This window comes from Saccopteryx leptura, chromosome 2 (genome assembly GCF_036850995.1).
Source record: "Saccopteryx leptura isolate mSacLep1 chromosome 2, mSacLep1_pri_phased_curated, whole genome shotgun sequence".
Taxonomy (NCBI): Eukaryota; Metazoa; Chordata; class Mammalia; order Chiroptera; family Emballonuridae; genus Saccopteryx; species Saccopteryx leptura.
Window position 1 is genome coordinate 100268092 of NC_089504.1, and position 18146 is coordinate 100286237.

Genomic DNA, 18146 nt, shown 5'->3' on the forward strand with positions numbered 1-18146 from the left:
TCGCCTCCAACATCATCGTCACTGTCATCATGGACTTTGTGAGGTGGAAGCCTCTTGCTCACCTGGAGAAGGTCACTCCACCTCGTATCCAGAGCAGGTAACTGAAGCACACGGTGGCAAAGCTCTGCAAGCTGTGATTAATGGCCACCTTCCCTGGTATTCATTTGATTTGCATCAATTTGCATCATGAGATAATGGGGGCAACTCTAACCCTGATATTCCCATAGCCTTTCCCCCTCGAAAGTCGCTATCTTGAGTCCTCCCTGACTCACCTTCACTCCAACTTAAACAAGGGGATTGCTACTCAGTTTGGCTCATGGGAAAACCACAGTTCAAATCATTTTTCTTTCTTTTTTTTTTCCTCTTTTTTTTCTTTTTGGTGTGAGTTGAGTAGAAATGTATATTTTCACTGACATTATCGGTGCCCAAGCACTGGCCATGAAGAAATGAGATACCACCAGATATGGGAGACATTTAGAGAAGCAGAGACATGAAGCTTAGTCACACACATTTGCTGTCCTCCTGGCTGCACAGCCCCAGGGAGCAGAACGCAACGATGAGGTCGCCATGTGCCATAGCCATATGTGGCCACTGGTCCCCTAAACCTCGACTTCCTTCTTCACGCAGTTTGCCTTGTGCTACAGAGCCGCTGCCCACAGTGACAGAGGTCTGTCCGACATGGTCAAAGGACACCCGCTTTTATGTGCCAACAGGATGTCATGGGATCCATTTTCTCCTGACTGCTCCAGCATTCTTACCCAACTGTTCACAGAAGTAGCCATGACATGTCTGTGATTCACTCGCTGTGTTCCCGCTCTGCGACACCCATGGTTGGAGCTTGTTAAAAATGTGTCAAGCAGACGCAAGATGGATGGATGAAGCTGGGAGATGTGCGGTGTACACGCACGTGATTAAACATGAGTTCCCTCTCAAGTCTCTATACTAACAGAGGGCAACAGGTGTGGACAATGCCAAAGGACAATTTGTCTCTTCTAGAAAAGTTCCTATGACTACAGCACTATTAGGTGGGCCAGGAGGTCACGTCTCATGTGTAAAATACTTACCCCATCTCAGCAGAACTGTCCTAGCAGACGTGAGCTCATTCCCAAGGCTCACCATCCCCCACTCTGCTCAATTCTCTCCTGAAGCCAAACTCCAAGTAGAGTTAGTTTGCCAATTAAAAAAAAAGCTCTCTTTTTAGTTCACATTCTGCCATTCCAACTTCTCTGATTTTCCCTGCAGTTCGGAAAGTTATGAGACCCAAAGACAAAACTTCCAAGGCACCAGGACACAAAGAGCTCCTGGCACCCCTTCTCTGCCCCGTCATCCTCTCTGCCCTCTGCCTACTCCAGACCACACTCCAGGCTGCAGCCTCTCCACCCTGATCAAATGTCCCCCAGGCCAGGGGGACTTCATAAAAGTTGTTAAAATTAAGCCAGAATGCAATTATCTGTTATATGACTCCTGTGGATAACTTTGAAACAGAGGTGGAATATAAAGAAATACAGAAAAGTACACCTTCGGCCATCAGGACTATGTCAGAATTAGTGACGGACACAGCAAATGTACAGCCCTGCACAGCGTAATGCATACTCGGGTTGGTGGTGTGGTGTTCACCCGATGTCTGCACTCTAGATAGGAAATGGGATGAGGGTCACCTCTGGCAGGCGCAGCCCCTGTTTACACCTATGTGGCCCAGAGCTGCAGTGCAGTGCTGCCTCAACAGACCGCCACATGGTCCCAGCCAGGAGCCCCTCGCCCTCCTGCCCACAGCAGGACAGAGGGTGGCGCTATGCTTGAGAAGACATTGTTTGAAAGAGAAAGGAAGTTGCTGTGGTGTCAGCTAAAGGGCAGTGGGCACTGCATGGCAAAGACGCAGATACAGAAAGCAGGTTTTACCTTTCCTGAGTGATGGGTGCCTATGCCGTTTAGCAGAACAGCAGCCACAATAAAAGCCATCTGGAATCAGATGCTCAGGGGAAAAGGAGAGTTGGAGGACTTTGTCAAGAGTGAGGCCTAAGGCATGATGGTAAATGATGACAGTACTGATTGCCATTTAATGAAGTTTTAATTTAACAAAATGCATATTGTTAGTTCACTATAGCTCTGTTCATTATTCCACCTCTTTGTATTTGATGATGCATTCACCCTTTCTGCTTAGAGAACAAGGTATAAATGAATGTTGACAATTGCTTTTCCCCCCCCATTGTTGCTGATATTCAAAACTGGCAGGACACCACTAGATGGTGCTAGCTATGGTAACCCTCGACCCTGCAAAGAGCAATCTGTGATTTTTTTTTAAGTTTTATAAATTCTGGTCCAAACAGGACACTCCACAATAACAGCATAAAAATTAGGTTAGGTTATAAATGATAACCCTTGATTTCTCCCCCCCCCCCCCCAGGATTGAAGGCAAGCAGAAAATGGATTTAACAAGTATTCACTGAGTGCCTATGTTTGAGAAGTCATTTTTGAATCAGGCAATAGCAGTAATAAAGATAAAGACATACTTCTCACAGTTACTATGACAGGAAAACCAGGTTTCAGAAATACTGGTTGTCATGACCTCACATATTCTGGTCTCTGGTGGAATGACCGTGGTCTCAAAGTGGAACAAGGTCCCACTGCTGAGGACAGACACCCCTTGGCCAGGGCATGGGATAACATTAGGTTTCCTTCAGAAACACGAAGGTAGACACTTGACCTTCATAATGAATCTCCCTGCACTTTAGCAGCAATGACATTAAATCTTGTTCTATTTTATAATAATATAAAAACATATTTTCTCCAGGGCCTGCCCTGCTGCTTTGGATTACCAAACAAGAATGACTTGAAAACTTCTTTCCCTTTCTGTCTCTCTCCTAGCTGAACCCTAGTGAATTATGCACTTACATGTCTGAAAATATTCCAATCATCACTGTATGTGTTGGAATAAAACATATAAAAAAAATGGATTTTAATTTGAAATTCTGGAACGTTTTTCCACAACTAAGATAAATGTAAATGTTGAGTCTCGGAGAATGTACCTTTGAAATGTGGAATGAACGCACTATCCTTAACTCTTTAAGGGTGCTGCCCACCTTCTGCAGGTTCTCCTTAACAGAAGGACAAGCATATGTACTTATACCAGCAGACAAAAATACCCCAGTACTGATAACAGGAGGGACTTCATTCATGCAAGGACTGCCAGTCCTAAAAGTTAGCGTGTAGCAGGGGGCAGGGAGATAGGGAATCGTACTTGTATTCTTTAAATTCAGTTTTTGGGTTTTTTTTGTTTTTGTTTTTTTATAAACATTTATTAATGTTAATGGGGTGACATAAATAAATCAGGGTGCATATATTCAAAGAAAACATGTCCAGATTATCTTGTCATTCAATTATGTTGCATACCCATCACCCAAAGTCAGATTGTCCTCCGTCACCTTCTATCTAGTTTTCCTTGTGCCCCTCCCCATCCCCTTCCCCCTCTCCTCCTTCCCTCCCATACCCCCCCACCCGGTAACCACCATACTCTTGTCCATGTCTCTTAGTCTCATTTTTATGTCCCACCAATGTATGGAATCATGTGCTTCTTGTTTTTTTCTGATTTACTTATTTCACTCCGTATAATGTTATCAAGATTCCACCATTTTGTTGTAAATGATCCGATGTCATCATTTCTTATGGCTGAGTAGTACTCCATAGTGTTTATGTGCCACATCTTCTTTATCCAGTCTTCTATCGAATGGCTTTTTGGTTGTTTCCATGTCTTGGCCACTGTGAACAATGCTGCAATGAACATGGGGATACATGTGTCTTTATGTATCAATGTTTCTGAGTTTTGGGGGTATATACCCAGTAGAGGAATTGCTGGGTCATAAGGTAGTTCTATTTGCAGTTTTTTGAGGAACCACCATACTTTCTTCCATAATGATTGCACTACTTTACAGTCCCACCAACAGTGAATGAGGGTATCTTTTTCTCCACAGCCTCTCCAGCATTTGCTGTTACCTATGTTGTTGATAATAGCTAATCTAACAGGTGTGAGGTGGTATTGCATTGTAGTTTTGATTTGCATTTCTCTAATAACTAATGAAGATGAGCATCTCTTCATATATCTGTTGGCCATTTGTATTTCTTCCTGGGAGAAGTGTCTGTTCATGGCCTCTTCCCATTTTTTATTGTATTGTTTGTTTGTTGTTGAGTTTTATAAGTTCTTTGTAAATTTTGGATATTAGGCCCTTATCTGAGCTGTTGTTTAAAAATATCATTTCCCATTTAGTTGGCTATCTGTTTATTTTGTTGTCAGTTTCTCTTGCTGAGCAAAACTTTTTAGTCTGATGTAATCCCATTCATTTATCTTTGCTTTCACTTCTCTTGCCTTTGGAGTCAAATTCATAAAATGCTCTTTAAAACCCAGGTCCATGAGTTTAGTACCTATGTCTTCTTCTATGTACTTTATTGTTTCAGGTCTTATATTTAGGTCTTTGATCCATTTTGAATTAATTTTCGTACATGGGGACAAGCTGTAGTCGAGTTTCATTCTTTTGCATGTGGCTTTCCAGTTTTCCCAGCACCATTTGTTGAAGAGGCTTTCTTTTCTCCATTGTGTGTTGTTGGCCCCTTTATCAAAAATTATTTGACCATATATATGTGGTTTTATTTCTGGGCTTTCTATTCTGTTCCATTAGTCTAACTGTCTATTTTTCTGCCAACACCATGTGGTTTTGATTGTTGTGGCCCTATAATATAGTTTGAAGTCAAGTATTGTAATGCCCCCAGCTTCATTCTTTTTCCTTAGGATTGCTTTGGCTAATCGGGGTTTTTTATAGTTCCATATAAATCTGATGATTTTTTGTTCAATTTCTTTAAAGAATGTCATAGGAATTTTGATGGGAATTGCATTAAATTTATATATTGCTTTGGGTAATATGGCCATTTTGATTATATTTATTATTCCTATCCACAAACAAGGAATATTTTACCACCTCATTGTATCTTTTTCGATTTCCCTTAACAATGCTTTGTAGTTTTTGTTATATAGGTCCTTTACATTCTTTGTTATGTTTATTCCTAGGTATTTTATTTTTTTTGTTGCAATCCTGAAGAGGATTATTTTTTTGAGTCCGTTTTCTAATATTTTATTGTTGGCATATAGAAAGGCTATGGACTTTTCTATGTTAATTTTGTATCCTGCGATCTTACTGTATTGGCTTATTGTTTCTAGTAGTTTTTTTGTGGAATCTTTGGGGTTTTTGATGTATAGGATCATATTATCTGCAAAAAGTGATACCTTTACTTCTTCTTTTTCAATATGGATGCCTTTTATGCCTTTTATTTCTTTGTCTTGTCTGATTGCTCTGGCCAGAACTTCTAGCACCATGTTAAATAAGAGTGGAGAGAGTGGACAACCCTGTCTTGTTCCTGATTTAAGGTGGAAAGTCCTCAGTTTTATGCCATTTAATATGATGTTGGCTGATGGTTTATCATATATGGCCTTTATCATGTTGAGATATTTTCCTTCTATACCCATTTTGTTGAGTGTCTTAAACATAAAGTTGTGTTGTATTTTATCGAATGCCTTTTCTGCATCTATTGATAAAATCATGTGGTTTTTGTTCTTTGTTTTGTTGATATGGTTTATTACGTTAACCGTTTTACGTATGTTGAACCATCCTTGAGATTCTGGGATGAATCCCACTTGATCATGATGTATTATTTTTTTAATATGTTGTTGTATTCGATTTGCCAGTATTTTGTTTAGTAGTTTAGCATCTGTATTCATTAGAGATATTGGTCTGTAGTTTTCTTTTTTTATGCTGTCCTTGCCAGGTTTCGGTATGAGGGTTATGTTGACCTCATAAAATGTGTTTGGAAGTATTGCTTCTTCTTCAATTTTTTGGAAGACTTTCAGTAGAATAGGAATGATGTCTTCTTTGAATGTTTGATAAAATTCGCTAGTATAGCCGTCTGGGCCTGGACTTTTATTTTTGGGGAGGTTTTTAATGTTTTTTTCTATTTCTTCTCTACTAATAGGTCTGTTTAGGCATTCTGCTTCTTCTTGACTCAGTCTAGGAAGATTGTATTGTTCTAGGAATTTACCCATTTCTTCTAGGTTGTTGAGTTTAGTGGCATAAAGTTTTTCATAGTATTCTACAATAATTCTTTGTATATCTACGATGTCCATGATGATTTCTCCTCTTTCATTTTCGATTTTGTTTATATGAGTTCTTTCTCTTTTTTCCTTGGTAAGTCTTGCCAGGGGTTTGTCAATTTTGTTGATCTTTTCAAAGAACCAGCTCCTTGTTTTATTAATTTTTTCTATAGTTTTTCTGTTCTTTATTTCATTTATTTCTGCTCTGATTTTTATTATCTCCTTTCTTCGGCTGGTTTTGGGTTGTTTTTGTTCTTTTTTTTCCAGTTCCTTAAGGTGTGAAGTTAAGTGGTTCACTTGGGCTCTCTCTTTTTTGTTCATATAGGCCTGAAGTGATATAAACTTCCCTCTTATCACTGCTTTTGCTGCATCCTAGGGATTCTGATATGTCGAATTGTCATTTTCATTTGTCTGTATATATCTTTTGATCTCTGCGCTTATTTCTTCTTTGATCCATTCATTTTTTAAAAGTATGTTGTTTAGTTTCCACATTTTTGTGGGTTTTCCCCCTCTTTTTTGCAGTTGAATTCTAGTTTCAAGGTTCTATGATCAGAAAATATGCTTGGTACAATTTCAATTTTTCTGAATTTGCTGATATTATCTTTGTAGCCCAACATATGGTCAATTCTTGAGAATGTTCCATATACACTAGAGAAAAATGTATACTCTGTCGCTTTGGAATGAAGTGTCCTGTAGATGTCTATCATATCCAGGTGCTGTAGTGTTTCATTTAAGGCCACTATATCTTTATTGATTTTTTGTTTGGATGACTGATCTAGAGCCGTCAGCAGTGTATTGAGGTCTCCAAGTATGATTGTATTTTTATCACTTTTTGTTTTTAGGTCAATAAGTAGCTATCTTATATATTTTGGTGCTCTTTGGTTTGGTGCATATATATTAAGGATTGTTATGTCTTCTTGATTCAGCATCCCCTTAATCATTATGAAATAACCATTTTTGTCTCTGAGTACTTTTGTTGTCTTGTAGTCAGCAGTGTTAGATATGAGTATTGCTATTCCTGCTTTTTTTTGGATGTGATTTGCTTGGAGTATTGTTTTCCAGCCTTTCACTTTGAATTTGTTTTTATTTTTGTTGCTTAGATGTTCTTCTTGTAGGCAGCATTCAGTTGGATTTTCTTTTTTAATCCATTCTGCTACTCTGTGTCTTTTTATTGGTGAATTTAATCCATTTACGTTTAGTGTAATTATTGACACTTGTGGATTCCCTATTGCCATTTTATAAATTGCTTTCTGTTAGTTTTGTATCTTGTTTGATTCTTCTGTTTTTCTATCATTTGTTTTTGTTTGTTTGTATTCCATACTTCTTTCCTCTGTTGCTACCTTTTTTAAGTCATGTGCTTTTGTGGTGGTTTTTTTCAAGGGTGGTTACCATTAAGTAATGAAAAGGGTACCTACCATATTCATTGTAGTACCCAATCTTGCGAGTGTTTCTGCACGTCATCATCTTTTGCTACTGTTAATCTCTGTCCTCTCCCCCCCCTTTTTTTTTTGCTTTTGTTGTCACAGTTTAAATTTGTTTTTATTGTTTTCTTGGGGGAGCTTTTACTTGTGGTTTTGTTTTGTTTTGTTCTTTAGATCTGGTTGGAAAACCCCCCTTAGTAATTCCTGGAGTGGGGGTTTTCTGATGATAAATTTCCTCATCTTTTCTGTATTTGTGAATGTTTTTATTTCTCCTTCGTACTTGAAGGATAACTTTGATGTGTATAGTATTCTTGGCTGAAAGTTCCTCTCTTTCAGGACTTTAAATATTGGGGTCTACTCTCTTCTAGCTTGTAGAGTTTCTGCTGAAAAATCTGCTGATAACCTAATAGGCCTTTATTTATATGTTGTATTCTTCTTTTCCCTGGCTGCCTTGAGAATTTTTTCTTTGTCATTGGTTTGTGCCATTTTTATTATGATGTGCCTTGGAATAAGTTTGTTGTGGTTAAGAAAACTTGGTGTTCTGTTTGCTTCTTGAATTTGAGGCTTTAGTTCTTTCCACAGGCTTGGGAAGTTCTCCTCTATTATTTGTTTGAATAAATTCTCCATTCCATTTTCTCTCTCTTCTCCCTCTGATATACCTATTATTCTTATGTTATTTTTATTTTTATTTTTTGGAGTCAGACAATTCCTGTAGGGCTTTCTCATTTTTTTTAAAATTTTTGAGTCTCTCTCTTCTCTCTGTTGTGCCTCAAGTTGCCTGTCTTCTATGTCACTAATCCTACCTTCTATCTGGTCTGTTCTGTTATCTAAGCTTGTTACCTCGTTTTTCAGTGCATGAATTGAGTTTTTCATCTCTGTTTGATTTGTTTTTATAGTTTCAATTTCCTTGGTAATATATTCTTTGTGTTCATTGAGATGTTTTCTGAGCTCCCTAAATTGCCTTTCTGTGTTTTCTTGTATATCTCTGAGTATTTTTAGGATTTCTATTTTAAATTTTCTGTCATTTAGCTCCAAGTTTTCCAATATATTAAATATTTTTTCCATAGATTTTTCCACATCTATCTGTATTACTTCTCTTTCTTTTGTATCCATGATATTTGTTTTCCTTTTTCTTAATGGCACCTGAGGGTGGTCTTGTTGATAGCACTAATGAGAATTAATTAAGAATAAAAAGTATAAAAAATAAAAAAATGAAAAATAAATTAAAAATTAAAAAATTTGGAAAAAAATCCCAGTAATAATTTATTATTTCCTTCCCCTTTTCTTTCTTCTCTTCCTGTCCTCTTCCCTCCTCCTTAGGAAAATATCATGATAAACTGTGAATTATATTATGCTAAATGGAACAAAAACTGCCTATAACACAGGGCCTGAGTTGGGGGAACTGTTCAAGGGGCAAAAAAGGAAGTAGGGACCCACAAAATAAAAAAAAGGAAAAAATTTGGGTCAAGTATAAATGATTTGCTTGTAAGTGATGGTCGACTAAGAGATATAATGAGAGGGATCTGAGAGAAACCAGAAAAAGGGAAAAAACAAACAAACTATTGTATTAAGTGGAGCAAGGACTGAATAGAATGGAGATCCCGGGTTGGGAGGAATGCTAATGAGTTAAAAAGCGAAGTAAAAAGCACCCAAAATGCCACAAAAAACTTGAGTTTCAAATTAAATAATTTGTTTGTGATTGAGGATTGAATGAGAGGAAAATTAAAAGGAGAAAAGAAGAAACTAATAGAAAGGGAGAAAGAAGAAAAAGGGGAAAAGGAAAGGAAGAAAAAAGAAAAAAAACAAAAAGAGAGAGAGAGAGTTAAGGGTTTTGGAGTGTAACCCTCATGGAGAGTAAGGAAGAAGAAAAGAAGTAAAATGAAACACTGATGGGTAGTGTAGTTCAAGAAAAGGAAAGAGTAAGACGAGCAGAGAATAAAAGGACCAAGGTGGAGGAAATAGAAATAATACTAATGAAGGCAAGAAGGTGAAAGAAACAAACAAAAAAAATAGTGGAACAAATTATAAAGTCTGTGGATTTTTCTTGAATTTGAGAGGTTAACTTCTTTTTCCCTTTTCTTTCCTCTCCCTCTTCCTGGTTGGTACTCTGTACGCCAGGCTCTGCCCCTGTGGCACGCTTAGGTAGGGATTTGCAGTTGATGAGACTCTACGGCAATGTCATATATTTGGCTTCAGTCTCATTGGTAGTCAAGGCTTGTTAGCGTTTGCAGGCTCCAACAATGAGAGAGTCCGTTTTCTCGGAGCCTCTCTCCTAGTCTCTCCTTCCTGAATTAGCAGCCTGGTGATCCAGCTGTGAGGCTGCCGCTGCCTCTGCCTGGGGAGTAAGAGGCTTAGAGAGCTGGCAAATCCCCACTCTATCCCCACTCAACGCAGGGCTCTGGCAGTCAGAGCAGCCAGCATAATCAGGCGAGGCTGGGAGCCAATTGCTCTCAAGGTGACTTTCTCTGAGCTTCCAGGCCTGTTCAGCACACCTAGCACTCTGTGGGACCACTGTCCCCAGGCTTTCCGCACTTTGTAGCCTGTTTTGGCTGGGAAGAATATGCACTAGTCGCTGCCTGCAGTAAAGGAGGTCTTAACACTGCCATGTCCCTCTTTTTAGCATATATCCCTGAGTATGAAAGCTCTGCCAATCAGAAGTTGCCGCCACCTCTTTAGCAAGAGGCACTAAAAATATCACACCTTTGTCTTGGATCTTTGAACTGAGAGAGATCTTGTCAATTAGAGCCACATAGGTCAGTTGGGAGGTGAGCAGCCTGTGGGTTAAGCTAATTTCAGTGATTGGATCTGCGGAATTTCTCCAGAATGAACTGCAAGCTGTGCACGTGCCCCTTCCCCAACACTTGATTGTTAGCTTGAATGGCTGGGTGAGGCACCCCGCCCGCCTAGAGAGGCTCAGGTGCAGGGAAGTTCGCTTTGGCATACTCCCCGGACACCACTGGCAGCTGCTGCTCCTGGTGAAAGTGTTGGCACATGGGCTTTGGAGCGATGAATGAACAAGAGAGGGAATTGGAGGTGTGGCCCACATTCCCAGGAGGAGCCTCCATGGCTTCCAGGCAGATCCTGTGAATGGGCTGGCCATGGAAGCTGGGGGTGAGGGGGTGCTGAGTCTGCTGATGGGATGCTGGACTGCCATGTGTCCTGCCCTGAGTCATTCTATGAAGCTTTGTCAAAAGTAGCATTGGATTAAGAACACTGGGCTCTTGGGTTTGACTGTCACACCATGCTGGGAAGTCACCAATATGAACTGAATTTGCAATCCTAATCTCAAAAAGGCGATTCATGACCAAAAAGCGCCCTAAATCAGAATACGTTCTGAGTCACCTCAGTTGGTGGGGCACCATCTGACTCATTTCCCGCTGGACCACAGCCCTGTGAGGTGCCAAATGGACAACTGAGTGGAGCATCCTCCATGGAGAAGGGGCGGACACTGACAGGGCCTGGGGCGGGTGGGCCGGCAGGTGGTAGCTGCAGAGAGTAAGCCTTGGATCACAGGGAAGGTTGACCTTGTTCAGGCCAGAGCCTCCGTCACCTCCTGGCTCTGATCTTGAAACAAACGCCAAGTTGTAGAGCAAAGGAGCACTGACATGGACAATGTGTCACCTTGACAACCTGGCCCCCAGCTCCGAACATGCACCCCCCCCCCGGCAGAGGCAGCCCTCACTGTCACCCTCAAAAGTGATGCCCCACCCATGGTGATACTGTTGTGAGCAGATCCCCAGTGACGAGGAATGGGACATAAAAATACAGTTATTCCACTCAGGGTCACCACAAAACTTGCGCCTCAAACACCACCTTACACGCACTTCTGGGTGGTCTGTGTTCTATGGTCAGCGAGGCTGAGAATGCTGCCAGTGTGACTGCCCACTTGAAAAACTTTCACGGAATAAAATCTCAGGGCTTTTATGCTCTTAATTATTATTATTATTATTTTTTTTTTTTTTTGTATTTTTCTGAAGCTGGAAACGGGGAGAGACAGTCAGACAGACTCCCGCATGCGCCCAACCGGGATCCACCCGGCATGCCCACCAGGGGTGACGCTCTGCCCACCAGGGGGCAATGCTCTGCCCCTCCGGGGCGTCACTCTGCTGTGACCAGAGCCACTCTAGCGCCTGGGGCAGAGGCCAAGGAGCCATCCCCAGCGCCCGGACCATCTTTGCTCCAATGGAGCCTTGGCTGCGGGAGGGGAAGAGAGAGACAGAGAGGAAGGGGGGGGTGGAGAAGCAAATGGGTGCTTCTCCTGTGTGCCCTGGCCGGGAATTGAACCCGGGTCACCCGCACGCCAGGCCGACGCTCTACTGCTGAGCCAACCGGCCAGGGCCTTAATTATTTTTTATACTTCAGCTTCACGAGTTGGTGACCAAGGATATAGGCTCAAATGTTTGGGAAAATCCCAACCGATATGAAAATGGAAAGAAGTGTTAATAAAAGAATCAATTTTATACCGCCAATAATAAAACTAGAAGGGGAAAGAAAAGCAGTCCAATACTTGATATATGGATTTTGAGGGAGGTGACTCATTATAAATAGTTATTAAAAAAGAACTTTTTTGTTTCCCACATAATCCAATCATATAGCAAAATATAAAAATGCGTCAGACATCAATCTCACTGCCTCATAAACAAAACTGGTGTGTCTAAGCCTTCAGTTCCATCCCATCTTTATACGACTTATAATTAAAGTTCTATGTTGGAAATTTACAGCCACAAGGAAGGTGCTGAGGAGCTTGGTGTCTCTACACAAAACAAGCTTAGGAACCTCACTGAGCAGAACTCATGAAACTTTGGTGTCCCTCCCATCTACATGTGACTTGTACCACCAGTTACCACAACACCGTGACACAGAATTCTCGCAATTCAAAAGTAACTTGGCTCACTTGAACAAGACTATCCCACACGAGAGTTAGGTCCCACCTGTCATCCAGACCAACGTGACTTCTAAGCACACACATTAGCAGGGACTGCACATGCACAATGACGAGCTTTGCAGCAAAACACCCAGGACCCACATGCGAAGCACAACACATGTGCAGGTGAGCGGCCTGTGAGGGCTGCCGACGGCAGAGAGATGCGGTGCCAGAGCAGTGGGAGAGTCAGGGGGTGCACACAAAGGGAAGACGGAGGGCGGGGGTGGGCGGGTCAGTCCTACCACTTAGCCCAGGGGGTGACAGGCAGGGGAGGCTTTAGCACCTTTCTGTGGCCCGACTTTGGGAAGTAGTAGGACTTGAGTCTGTCGAAGATGGCACCCGCCGACCAGGTCTAGAAACACAACGGCAAAGAGAAACAGTGAGTGTTTCAGAAGACAAACACAGGCTCTGGTACATCACTTGCTACCTTAACATACTTTATAACCGGGACGCCAGGCCCTCTAGGATTGCCGAGGCAAGGCAACCCACACTCGATCATTAGGAGTACTGCCGGGGAAGCGGAGCACCTGGGCAGAAGGACATGAAAAATTACCTGGGCACTGCTTTCCAAAAAAGGCTGGAACATCAGAGCTGTCACGTCAAACAGCCCATGTTTGGCAGATAATCATCATTAAGTCTCAAACTCAACATAAGTTGTTCTAAAGAAACTAAGAGTATATCTTTGTGGGAATTCATTGAGTTAAACACTCAGGGCATGTGCGTTTCTTCTGTGGCTATCTCATTGGTCAGTAAAATGTTGTTTCAAAAACTCTAACTTCTCACATCCATGGGTAATATATGACTCAATACAGAGCTCAACAGTTCTTTAGTTCTCGGTGCTAATCCAGTTTGGAGGAAGAGGATCTGTCGCACCCAGTGTACATGGTGGAGTTGACAGGCCCGCATGCCACATAAAGGGTCAGATAAAACGGCCTTTCCCAGGAGTGACAGTTTAGGTCTTGATCCTAAAGTTCACTACCAGTTTAGCAAATTCCAGGTCCCCCAACCTGGTGACAAGTGCCGCCTTGGACAGCCTCCCAGTTTCCACACAGGTACAGCTTCTGAGCCGTCACTGGTCCTCACTGGGGGCAGGACGTGCATTTCACTGTCTGTAGATTTTTTTAAGGGTTAGTAGATTAAAGGGAGGTACAGAGCACATGGCTCACCATGGGGTAATTTCTACACTTCACCGATGACATTAGAGGGAATCAAAGGGCCACAATGTGGTCCTGTTAAAGGAGTGGGAAACTGGTCCATGCTCTGAGTCTTAAACTGTGCATTATCTTGTAATATTCTGGAAGGGCCAGAGAGGTAGAAGCGGAATTCTCTCTCTTGAAGAGCACCAGGCCCATTTCAGGTAAACTCATGTGGAGAAATGTGGACAGGCCACATTCTCACCTCCTGCTGACAGGGAGGGGAGGTGGGTTTTGGTCTAATGCCAGTCTATACTTCTCAGGGCTTCTCTCTGATGCCACCAAGCAATCCCTTCCTAAGGCTCCTTTTGCAAAGCTACTGTCAAACCAGCTCTCCTGGACAGGGGTGAGTCTTTTAATAACAATGTCTTGGTTGATGTAACCAAACGAATTGGACAGACAGCATCACTGAGACATCTCACATGCCAGACTCATTTTACCAACCCTGCCTGAGGTCATGTATGTTGTGCTCACGGGTACACTTGAGGTCATGTATGTTGTGCTCATGGGTACACCTGAGGTCATGTATGTTGTGCTCAAGGGTACACAATAGGCAGTTCAAGACTGAACCAGCACAACCTGTTACCATTTCCTCAATCTGCCAGGAGGCACATTCTGATCAGGGTTTCATGGTCATTTTATAAACTTTTAGCAAATGGAGAGAATTTATAATCTACCATAACAATTAACGTGGCTAGCTTAGGACTACAAACAGGCTGATTTTAGCTGACACCACCAATCCAAGTTTATCAAGTATGATTAAAAAAAACCAATCACCAACACACCTGGTAGACAAAACATGCTTTTCATTATGCTAACACACAACTGCCTCCTCTGCAGTGGTATTTCTAGTAACACTTACCGCAGGGTGGGCACTTGGAAGTTGTGGACGACCTCCAAAATTAATATTTCCTGGTGAGAAAGTGCGGATGGTTATTGATCCATCTGTGGAAACCACCCATCTACCCCCTATTGATCAACACGATTGTAAAATACTGCTTCTTGAAAAGTAGGTACCATTTCTGCATGTATTTCTTTTTATTTCTCTTTTATTCAAGTTTCTCACACATGCAATTAGCACTAGTGTTTTTTTAAGTTAATCAGCTATTTATTTTTGATCAGTAACGTATGGAAAATTGGAGCAATATGACATTTTTAATCAATCAGTAAAAACAAGGCCTCGTCCTACCTAAATTTGCAATAGGCCACGCCTAAAAGAAGATGGGTTATCATCATCAGATTATGATCTAAAAGACCGAGCTTCCAATGTCTTACTGACTCACCTGCCTGGCTGCCAATTTTTTGACAGGGAACTGTAAGCACTCTTAACAAACCGTCTGCTTTGTAAGAATAATGTTCGACCAGCTGAAAGAGAAGAAAGGAAAAAAGTGCAGTCAATATCAGAGGCAGAAAAGGGAACCCTACCTGGAGCAGCTGACTCCCTTTCAAACTTTCAAAGTGATTCAAGGACAACACTTAACTTCCTTGGTTTGTCTGCCTGACCCCTCCCCATGCCTCTGCCCTCCAGCCTCAGACTCAGGGCAGAAGGCCACATGCTGCCTTCCCTTCAGGGTCCTGCTCTCCCCTCCCCTCCCCTCCCCTCCCCTCCCCTTTCCTCCCCTTTCCTCCCCTCCCCTCCCCCCCTCTTCCCCTCTCCTCTTCTCTCTCTCTCTTTTTTTGGCAGCAAGTCACGTTTATAGTATTTGTTTACATTCCTCTACATCTGTATGTTATTATACAAATGGCCTCAGCATTCATCCCACAATCACTCTGCTTCACTAGCCCCTGAGAGAGGTCAAAGGTAAACTGAGGTGAATGACATGTGTGCCCTCCCTTTGACTGCTTACTTTCTTGGTGGACAGATAGGCAAGTAGTGAGTGATGCTGGTAACAGTGCCGTGGGCAAAGGCTTTGGAGGGACCAAGTCCTTCAGCCCAAAAGTTTCAGAGAGGAGACATCCTAGCACAGATTACGCAGGAACTGGGACAGGGGAAAAGGCGATCTTTGGAAAGTAGCCTCATTGTCACAGGACATGGATGTCCTTGGCTACCGGCTCCCAGAAAACTATGATCATGATGTCTAATGCCTACATTAAAAAAATAAATTAATGGCAAGTAGATTTATTTATATCTTATCAAAATTATGTAGTAAGAAGGCAGTCCTGACATTTTACCTTTTCTTTTCCCATAACAGATATTTCCCCTTCAGACAACCTAAAATGTTCATATCCAATACTTCTTGCTTGTCTGTTTATTGGTAATTTTTCCATTCTCCAAACTTACCTACTTGTGTGAATGTTTGTTGAATGGATATATTTTACTCTTCCAGGTAATATCTTTTTTTCCAAAATTTTAATTACAGTGGTAAGAACACATGAGAACTACCCTCTTAACAAAGGTTTCGATCTGATCAACCCTAACCCACTACTGGAATGGACCCCAAAGATCTCCCTGTTCCATTAAATGCAGTAGTGTTGTCTCAGAACAATGGTTCGGAGGTCCCTATGACAGGTGAGACATCCCATGCATCTCTCTGGTGTCACTCAAAAATCTCCCTTAATGCCTGTGTTTTTAAACAATATGTTGTACACAGTGGCAGGGGTGGGTGTGCATGCAGGGTTCTCCCTGGGGCAGGGGCAGGGGCAGGGGGTGGGTGTGCATGTAAGGACTCCTCAGAGCAGGGGCTGGGTGGGTGTGCATGCAAGGTCTCCTCAGAGCAGGGGCAGGGGGTGGGTACACATACAGGGTTTCCTCAGAGAAGGGGCAGGGGTGGGTGTGCATGCAAGATCTCCTCAGAGCAGGGGTGGGGGTGGGTATGCACACAAGGTCTCCCTGGGGCAGGAGCTGCCATGGTTGTCTGTAAAGGGCCAGACAGTGACATTTCAGCCTTTTTCAGGCCACATACCATCTCTGCCCCTTAGTCCTTTATTTAAAACAATCCTTTAAAGTATAACAGTCACTTTCCTCAAGGACTACACAGAAACAGGCCAGGGGCCTGATTAGGCCCAGGTGTTTGCTGACTCCTCTGTGGATGCAGGAAGGTTAGCGTGGTAATTACAAGTCTCAGAAAAACAGCCATCAGTCTCTTGGCTCCTACCTGACTTTGAGGTGGCGGCAGGGCACAGAGATACCTCACACTGCCGTTGACAAAAGTAAAAAAATCACACCTGTGAAAAGGGAAGGTGTGCCTGACCAGGTGGTGGCACAATGGATAGAGCGTCAGACTGGGATGCGGAAGACCCAGGTTCGAGACCCCGAGGTCGCCAGCTTGAGCGTGGGCTCATCTGGCTTGAGCAAAAAAACTCACCAGCTTGGACCCAAGGTCGCTGGCTCGAGCAAAGGGTTACTCGGTCTGCTGAAGGCCCACCATCAAGGCACATGAGAAAACAATCAATGAACAACAAAGGTGTTGCAATGAAAAACTGATGATTGATACGTCTCATCTCTCTTCGTTCCTGTCTGTCTGTCCCTATCTATCCCTCTCTTTCTCTCTGACTCTCTCTGTCCCTGTAAAAAAAAAGGGGAGGGGAAGGTGTGGCTAGAAAATATACAACAGAAAGGACAAAATCAGGGCTGAGTATTATACTATGGCGGAGAAGCCAATAAATATGGGAGGGCGTCTTGGGAAGGAACTTCCCAACAACCAGCGATGTTTGGCACTGCGGGAGGGCACAGACTTGGGGACTGAGTGCACTCACGGGAGAAAAGCCACCATCTGGGGAAGCTGGCTGGCTGCACTGGGGATGGAACAATTCTCTAATGTACACCGTCAACAAGTCAGGTAGGAGCCAAGAGACTGATGGGAAATTAATGCCTCAAGGCAGCATTCTCGACTCATCTCCCTAGTCTGCAGTGGACAACTTGATAGGCTAAATGCTTTTTCAAATCGTACTATTAAAATAAAGCAAAGTCTGTGGGTGATAACAAGCCATATGCTAATGGGCTACAAACCAAAAGGCAGGGTCGGTGTTGTAACTGCTCTGAATAACATTGTAATACCCAGCCTTTGGAAAAGAAGCATTTCTTTGTCCCACAACAGCATTAGGAACCCAAATAAATCAGGTGGTGGCTGCTCTAAGTGCATGATATACAGTAAGGAGGATCCCAGTCTCAGGATTTAAAGAGACAGGATTTGGAGCCCGGACCTTTGCCTGCTTTGGCACCGACAAGGTTCCCGGCCAGGCCTGGGTGTGGGTGTTTGCACGTCCCTCACCCACAAACGCTCAGTGGAGTTGTCGCTCTGTGGTGGCAGAGTCCCTTGTTCCCTCTGTCTCTGCTGCTGGGGACTGAATAAATAAACGGTATTTTTGCAATCTGGACAGAGGTGCTGGGCCCAAACCCCACCTCACCTGCTTAGTTAACAAAGAGCTACACCTGATTCTCATTTGTCTCACCCATGTTCTCTGGAGGAGGCTGGAAGCTAGTTTCTTATTGGTGTAAAGTAGATTTGGATGGTATGGTGGGGGTTGTCTTTGAG

At 42.6% G+C, this 18146-nt stretch overlaps 1 protein-coding gene across 2 annotated transcripts in view; it reads right to left on the reverse strand.

Moving 5' to 3' along the window:
• Window positions 1-18146, reverse strand: part of SYK (spleen associated tyrosine kinase) — a 101842-nt gene that overhangs the window by 20645 nt on the left and 63051 nt on the right. For both annotated transcript variants that reach the window (XM_066368416.1, XM_066368417.1), the window contains exons 5-7: window positions 14955-15036; window positions 14534-14583; window positions 12762-12830 (exon numbers count right to left, since the gene is read on the reverse strand). In XM_066368416.1, the coding sequence (XP_066224513.1) occupies window positions 12762-12830; window positions 14534-14583; window positions 14955-15036 (201 nt within the window). The remainder of the gene's footprint in view (window positions 1-12761; window positions 12831-14533; window positions 14584-14954; window positions 15037-18146) is intronic.